Consider the following 8,463-nt stretch of genomic DNA (forward strand, 5'->3'; position numbering starts at 1 on the left):
CGGCAGAAGTTCGCAGGATGCAGTTCAGATAGCGAACGGTCGCGAATGAACGGGTAAGGAGAAAAAAGGAAAAAAATATGTAAGAACGGTCGTTCATCGTGAACGAGTCAGCGGTTTCGTAGATTTCCACGCGATAGAAGATCGATCTCGATCTTATCGATCCGCCATCTGGCTGGACGGCTGTCGGAGCGTCGCTTTATTCTCTGGTGGACTGGCGAAGTCTCGGGGACAGGATAGATATACCGGAATGAGGTATCGTGCCTGCAAACTATTTGCTGCATAGAGTTGTAATTGGCCGTGTATCCACTGGTCTTTCGCATACGCTATCACCCTTCTTGTTTGCACTCGAGGAGCTAATGAGCTGTGATACACATCAAACAGCGCTAGAGTCGCGACCAGCCGCATTGCCGCTTCCGACGGTTCTTCGCATTGCCTCGAGAGCCCGCAATTGTTGCCACGATAACTTTATTTCCGATCGAGACGCGTGATCGTCGGTTACCAACGTCGCCCCCTTATCGCTTTTGATTTTCGATGAGATTTTTCGGTAGCGTGTTTGCTGTGAAGCAGTGAAATTGATAGGTTTGGATTGAATTTGGGAGGGAAAACATGTTCCAGTTTCCTTGAATTTCTTAATGGAAGGAAGTTTCATTCCATGCGTATTTATTTTTAACATTATATTATTTATAAGAATTGCAACTAATAACTTTTCACCTGATATTGAATGCACTATTAAAAAGATTCCATTCGTTCGATTTTATTGATTTCTAAAAACAATAGAACAAATGGCAGAATCGGTTCAAAAGGATTGTCAAATACTGTACAGTATATCTAGAAAATCCACGACTGACAAACTTCCAAATAATCCAACCGAAAGAAAATATAACCGAGTAAACACAAATCTTCCCTATCAAACCTCCATATCATTAACCCTTTCGTTTAAACAATTAGTCGGTAAACGATAAACGACGGTAAATAAAGTCGCGGCGATATTGACGTTCCGTGGTATCGGCGAGACGAACTGCGTGGAAGGCGAGACATAAATCCAAAGCCGGGTCCAACCCTTAGCGCGCGAAGAGAGGTTCGGTCCACCGCCGCCGGGAAAAGATCCCCCTAACTGATACAGGCGATACGGGCGGCTTCAAAAATAGCCCGCGACACCGGTGTTTAATTAAGACGCATAATCCGGATGTTGGGAATTTATGTTGCAGATTTGAACGCGGACTACATAGATATGCCCTTCGGTAGAGGAGGACCGGCGACTCCCGGCATACCTGGTGCCAATAGCAGAACAAAACGAATGAGAACGAGTTTCAAGCATCACCAGTTAAGGACGATGAAGAGTTACTTCGCGATCAATCACAATCCGGACGCGAAGGATCTCAAGCAACTTTCCCAGAAAACTGGCTTGCCAAAAAGGGTGTTACAGGTAAGCTTTCGATCTGGTGACGAAGCCATAGCCATAATCTTCGTTTCGTGCTACATTTACTCGAGTTTAATCGTGGAATCGAGTTTTGCGACGTTTGATGATTCGCGGGATATGTCATCGTTACTTGCACGTGTGTCCGGTTTTGTCTTGGGAAGATTTGTTATTGATTGACAGTGCTCTGGATGGAGGTTCGATGCACATTGATATTGTGGAATATATAATCGGTTTCTTGGTCTAAGAGTAGCTTTCTTCGGAGTTAATTAATTGGGACTATGCTCTTCCTGAAACGTATAGACGTATTGGCGAGACATTGGATACTTCTTAATTTCATAATACAATATGATTTTTAACGACTCGGGTTTAAAATTAGATTTTTGAAAATTAATATAATTTAGTTGCCCTTATATTATTCGTTATAATATATACCGCGTTCCTTATAGCAATTAATAATTATCAACTTCGTTATTTGAATTGAACCATAGAAAAACTTACCATAGGAAGATGATAGTAAGTGCTACTTTTAATTACCAATTCATCATGAGTTTGTACGTTTAATCAAACTCCATGTGTTCTTCGTTACTATCAATTGATCAAAATTATACGAAGATTGAATTCATTTGAACAAAAACAGTCCCCTTATAGAACATACAAAAATTCTTACGAATGACTGTACTTATGTATAAAGCACATCATCTTCTGTCAAATTCAATCTTCTGAATCGTCTACACATTGAACGTTCCATCGTATTTCCACGCTAGACAAAATATTTAGAGGCGTGGAATCGTCTTGATGCGCAATTAAAAGGAAATTTACAGGGTCGGTTCGCGGGAAAAGTATTCGCGTCGGGCGTGCACCGGCCTCCTCCAATTAGTGCACGCCGTCAATGACGCATGACGCCCTTCATAGGCCAGCTAAAACTGTCCCCGGGACCTTTTCGGCTACGTCGTTTCGGACAGATTGTATCGTTGCGTTCCCTCTTCGTGTTGTTCGATCCAGCCGCGGTGTCTTTGGAATTTATGCGACCGTGTTACGTTTATTTCGGCGGCACTTGAAAACGTGGAACACGCGGCGGTAGGTTAAAGATAGAAGAGATTGTTAGTACGCGAAAAGAGAAGGTCCCGGGGAAAATCGTCGCCCTACCGTTTCCCTGAGATCCTACGTTTCGATCTAGGCCAGACGCTGATTCATTTTTGCGTGAAAGATAAATAGGCTGATCGTTTTCTCAGTATCGATCATCCTCCTACTTTGGTGAAATGTCTGTAGCTTTCTCCATTCATCTTCGTTTGGACCTGCATAAGTTCATTAATCAAAAGGAGGTTGAACATATTTTTGAGCATTTAATACGCTCGACAATTTACTAGATTCTCGATAAATTCGTACTCTCTTCATTCTTGTAAAATAATTCCTCTCATACGTTGATGACGATTTTATTTAATTATCGATTAGTATCGTTGGATCATAGGCAAGCAGCGATTACATATTATATAAGAATTGAAAAGTGAAATAATCCAAGTTCTATTATGATCCTAAAATGATTCAAAGAACACAGCAGTATTAGGAGTCGAAAGTCGACTAAAAAACTTTCACTTTTCAATTCCCCCATTTCCAATACAAACTCTTCTTTCCCTTAATATTATCTTCTTAAAAAACGAAGCAGCGCGAGCAAAACGAAAAACGGAGTAAAAAAATCGTCGCGACGGAAAGACGTTGTTTCGAATAGATAACTATCGGTGTCCGTAGACGAGGAGGGAAGAGGCCGGGCCTACGGTTTCGAGAGGGTCGCGGAGGTTTCCAGAGGCGGGTAAAAAAGGTGCAGACAAAAATCGCGGTTGGAAGATGGATAGCCGGTGGTTCGATCGTTTTTCCTCTTTTTTCACCGTCTCTCCCTGCACCCCTTGTGCGTGGCGTTCGGTCGTCGCCACGCTTGCCAGGGACTCCTATAAAAATATTCACGTGGCGGGTGAACCGCGCGCGGTGGAGACGTACGCGCGCGCTTCTCCCAATTAGTGCGTGCTGCCGGCGGCGCGTTGAGGTAAAAGAACCGCATGGGCCACGGTGATATTTCCGTCGACGAGCCTCTGTGGCCTTTCCCCGTAATTATGGCCCTCCGTCAATCCGCCGCTACTCAAAATCTCCGGCCGGGCAAGTTTTGTCGTAACGAGCGCCGCGCTCTGCCCTCGTTAACCCACTACTGTTAAATTACACGGGCCAGGAATCTATTTCGTGAATCGGGACGGGTGTAACGTGTGAACACACACGTCTCAGCGCGTTAAGACCAACCTCCGAAACTTCGGTCGATCGATCCGCCGAATCAAAGATCGTCGTGAACGAGCATTTGTCTGAGCGTAAATCGTTGCCACCGGGCCGATTAGACCCGACTGACTTCTGTACATTCGAACCTAAACGTGTGATTATGGGCGAAATCATTTCCGGTTATTTTGTGGTTACTTCGCAGTTTTTATGGCGAATTAATCGGATTCGTTTTCAGGTTAAGAGGCTCTTAAGAAGGATGGTTTATGGAGCTTGGTATTGTTCCAGGAAGATATGAAGGGTTTATGGGTTTTGGTGGTATGGAGACATTTTTATTGCGATAGGATTTTGAAATAAGCTGGTTCTTTATTCGTAGAAAATTCGTATATCTCGACCCTTTTGAGTTATAACCGACAAATCGAACCGTCAAATGTCGGAGCCATAGATTGCACACGAATTGGACAATGAATTGATTTCCTTAATATTGATCTTTGCTTCATTTATGATCTTATTACTGCAACACGATGTAATTTATCACACGTCACGTTCCGTTGAAGATTATTTTCCTTCGTTACAAAGAAAGGAATCGATCGCCAAAACGTGAATGACATCGTCAATGCAGAAAGAGGTTGAAGATTAAAGAACTCCTTCCATCCCTTAAAATTAGCGCTCTTCGAAAACAATCAGAGAAATCAGCATGAAAGTTCAAACTACTTTTACATAGTCCATAAAATTTGCATTATAATCGCTTTCAATCTACGACAAAAACGATTTCCAGTTCCCCTTAGAAACATTCCTCTGCACGCACCAAAACCATGTCCCACCCCACCATCCCCGATCTTCACCTAATAAAGTTAACCCGTTTCTGCGGAAGCGACTCCTTCTATTCTAGCGAAAGAACGAGATCCTCGAAATCCTTGTGCGGCTCTGTGCACCCGTGAAGCACAGCCTCTTCACGTGGATCCAGGCAGACATAGAGAAGCGCGCGGTGACTCGATGGCGCCGGCAGCAACCGGCAGAAGATCTAGAGAAAGAGAAAAGGCTTGGGGGTCGCCGGGTTGGCCAGGGGAGGAGGCGCGAGAGCCGGCCTATTGTATTCGGTGCGGCGTAGGGTTCTTGGTCGCCATCTTGCTTGATATTGATCGCGAAACGCACGAATACTCGCTCATTCGCCGCGGCTGCGTTCGTCGCCGCTCTCCTCTCGTCTCTCTACGTACTTCGTTCTATGTATACATGTGCGAATACACGAGAACGCGCGTACCTAACCCACCGACACTTTCAAACTCCGTACAAACATACATACACATGTACAAACGTGCACACAACCTACACAGTGGTAACCACGTTATAGGTATGTATAATACAAACATGCGCGCGTGAGAGAGTTTGCGAGTTCGCCACAGGGAGAAACACTCGTACACGCTTCGACCACGAAGGGGAGACCCAGGTTGTGTCGGTTGGAAGTCTCTGCTGGTTTTCAGTTAGCGGGGGAGGAGACTCTCTTGAAAATGGCGACGCCGGATCCGTGTATCGAGGCCGTCTTTTATCTATCGGGAACAGAGGGTAGAGTGGCGAAAGGGAGAGGCTCGAGGCTGTGTATCGTGGCATTATATATTGTTGCATTGTATGGACGATGTAGCTATCCTAGCCAGGGCCTGGCCCGTTGACGTGCCACTGCGCGTGTGGTTGCATTTAAATTGCACGCTCTTTCTCCCTCTGTATTCCAAGTGCGCCCCCTCGATGAAGATATATTGGTGGCGCGCGAGCTTTTTGGTCCTCCTCGACCATTCTCTTCACTGCGACTGTCCTCCACCTCCTTTTGTCCCGCGTTTCTTTTCGTCGTCAGGTGCAACGAGACGTGGTAAAGGCACGGGAGAATTTGGGGTGTGCTTCTTTTTAGGCGATGTTCTTTCGAGGATGGCGAACTTACGCATCCAGAGGAAAATGGAGGAAAGGAGGTTTTAAAGTGTAGAGAGTCAAAAACACGCCTTCCAACTTTGCAATTTGCAAATCTAAATACATGCGGTAAATGGCGGAAGCAATCACTAATCCGGCGTTAATGTCCGATTTTTAAACAGACATATTCGATTAAATCCCCAAAAAGAAGCGTTTTCCGTCAGCTGAAATCTGAAAAGCTACGACTATACACGAAAAGAGGAATTCTTACATTTCAATGAATCTAAGAAAAATAATGTACAGAGAGTAAAAATATTTCCTAAGAACTGAAATCGTTGTTAAATTGATACTCCAAAACCAAACACTCCATGCTACAGTCTAATACACCTAAAATATGCGAGTTGCAAGCTCTCCATAATCTATTATATCATTTCATCGACTTTCTAACGAGGCTCGGAGCAAACACTCGAAAGTATCCGCGTACAAATATATCAACAACACTAGAAAAATGCACTCGAAAGCATAGAAGAATAGTAACATTCATCGGGTATCCGGTGCACGAGTCTCTCCGCGCACTCTCTCTTCGATCAGCATTCGCGGCTGAAGCATCGAATACGCGAAGGTACGCGATACGTATATACATTCAACGGTGTGGTTTCGATGTGTTCGCAGGTCTGGTTCCAGAACGCCCGCGCAAAATGGCGGCGCATGGTGCTGAAGCAGGAGGGGAAGTCGGACAAATGCGACGGCAGCGTGGACGGCGGTTCCCTTGGCGACCTTGAGCTTTATGGGAACAGCACCGGAAGCGGTGGACCGCCGATGAGTCCTCCATTCATGCTGGGCGGACCGCACAGTCCAGCGTCCTTGGCGTCCTTGGACTGCGCGTGATCTCCGAAATTCCATTTCCGGGACAGGCCAGCCGAACGATTCGTAAAACGCCCGTCGTTAACGTGGTCGAGAATTCGCGGGTTCGACGCCACGCAACGAAACGAGGAACTGTTTTATTCTATTACGTGAATCCACGACTTTCTTTGTCCTTAAGAACGCGCGAACAACGACACTGTGAATAATTTATTCGTCGAAACGAGTGGTATCTCGCGTTTTAAGGGTTCGGTAGGAAGCTGTGTAATGAAAAAGAAGTTGTTTCGTTTTTTACGAATCATTTCTTACGAGATTTTCCCGTAACCACGTGGATCTATTGATCCAATACAATGTAGCTCGCTACGCCTACACGGAACACGGTAACAATAATAAGAAACGTGAGACGAGTGAAAGGGTGAAAATAAGATTTTCCTAGCAAGGATGTTCTCCATGTGGACAGAGCGGCATTCGATCTGGGGGAGAATGGAGGTTGTACAATAAAGAAGAATCGATTAGTTAAACGGTATAGAAGGTGTATTTATTGTAAGCGAGGCATAAGCGAAGAGAGCTTGATCTACTACAGTTTTCTGTCACATTACAGTGAATTTCGCGACACATGTGCACGAACGATTACACGGAAATACGTACACACGAAGGGTGCACGTTTCGATGGGACACGTCGATGTAGTACACCCGGTTCGGAAGCGTTTGTAATTAGTTGTCGATGTCTATTTATTGGTTATAAGCGTTTTGAGGTAAGCCTAGTTAAAGGTAACAAACCTTACCAGTGCTGTGTGAAAATCCAACGTTTCCATGGGGTTAGTAGAAGGAGGATGAACGTAATACTTTCCTATTGGTATTACGTGTTTAAATAAACGAATGCATTAAACGATTATATGTACGTACACAATAATATTTCGTAATCGTTATCGTTATGCGAATCAAGATGATGAAGGGTTACGATTGAGGGATTCCGTATCGTTACGATTAACTTGATCCAACGCGTCTCGAACCATTGACTCATGTGTTGAAACGCGTGAACGAAGAGTTATCGAAATTGATAATTAAACAGAGAACTCCAGTGTGTTTCGTGTCGCGCGAAACGTTGGGTTTTAACGTCGAGTATATATAAATACGAATATATAAATATATAAATATATATATTATTTATAAATAAATTCGGGCGCGTCGAGCGTGAATTTAACGAGTGTGACTGTAATTATTGCTCAAGTAAAGAATGAGAAGAGGAAGGAATAAATCGAAGAAGAATGAGGAATAGAATGAATTGCCGCTCACGTCGCGCCCGATCGCGAATCCTTGGCGTAAATTTCACGATAATTGTTGTAAATAAAGGACGTTCCTCGAGTTTCTTAAGGCACCGCTATAGGTTGTAGGGATTCTAATTGCATTCGGTAGCGGTTCTGTTAGGCAAGGTAATAATGATGACGTCGATTATTATTATTATCACTCCTATTATTAATACCCTTGTAACGAATGGAACGATTGTCTAATTTTACAAGATGATTTTTTCATTGAATATATTTTGACAATATACTCGCTGCCTCTCTCGACTTTTTCTTTGTAAACCCTCTGCCACCGTTTCACATCCCTTGCCTTGTCTATCCTTAACATCGAATTCACAGTTTTTAACACGATTACGTATTAAAATACCAACTCTCAGATTTTTAGAGAAACAAAGAAACTAAAATATTAAATTGATTCCTTCGCAAAGAGATAAGAAAATATATCTCTGTGACTGACAAGATAGCTGACAAAAAAATTTCTTTGCGTATCTCAAGAAAGGGCGAAAGGGTTAAGATCTATATACTTAGATAATAACTAAAGGAAATATTTATTTAAAAAAATTATTTATTTAGCCAGCAAATGTAAGGTCTAAGATCCTCTGTAAAAACAAAAATTTCGCTCGATGGAAAGTAACTTCTTCGTAAAATCTTATCTACAAAACTGATCTCTATAAAAGAAAAAACGAAGCATATTTAAAAAGTACACGATTTCACGAAACGTTCGTG

The 8,463-nt window shown here is 43.4% G+C and overlaps 1 protein-coding gene across 2 annotated transcripts in view; it reads left to right on the forward strand.

Annotated features, from left to right (window-relative positions):
- The window catches only part of LOC117206266 (protein apterous-like), a 54,425-nt gene extending 46,429 nt beyond the window's left edge, over positions 1–7,996 (forward strand). Inside the window, exons 5-6 of one of the 2 annotated variants that reach the window (XM_033445438.1) lie at positions 1,209–1,426; positions 6,245–6,460. In XM_033445438.1, the coding sequence (XP_033301329.1) occupies positions 1,209–1,426; positions 6,245–6,460 (434 nt within the window). Of the gene's footprint in view, positions 1–1,208; positions 1,427–6,244 lie in introns of both variants that reach the window. The other variant, XM_033445437.1, reaches the window with a different exon arrangement.
- Positions 7,997–8,463: the final 467 nt, after the last annotated feature.

This window comes from Bombus bifarius, unplaced genomic scaffold (assembly GCF_011952205.1).
Source record: "Bombus bifarius isolate JDL3187 unplaced genomic scaffold, Bbif_JDL3187 scf7180000008000, whole genome shotgun sequence".
NCBI classification, from domain to species: Eukaryota; Metazoa; Arthropoda; class Insecta; order Hymenoptera; family Apidae; genus Bombus; species Bombus bifarius.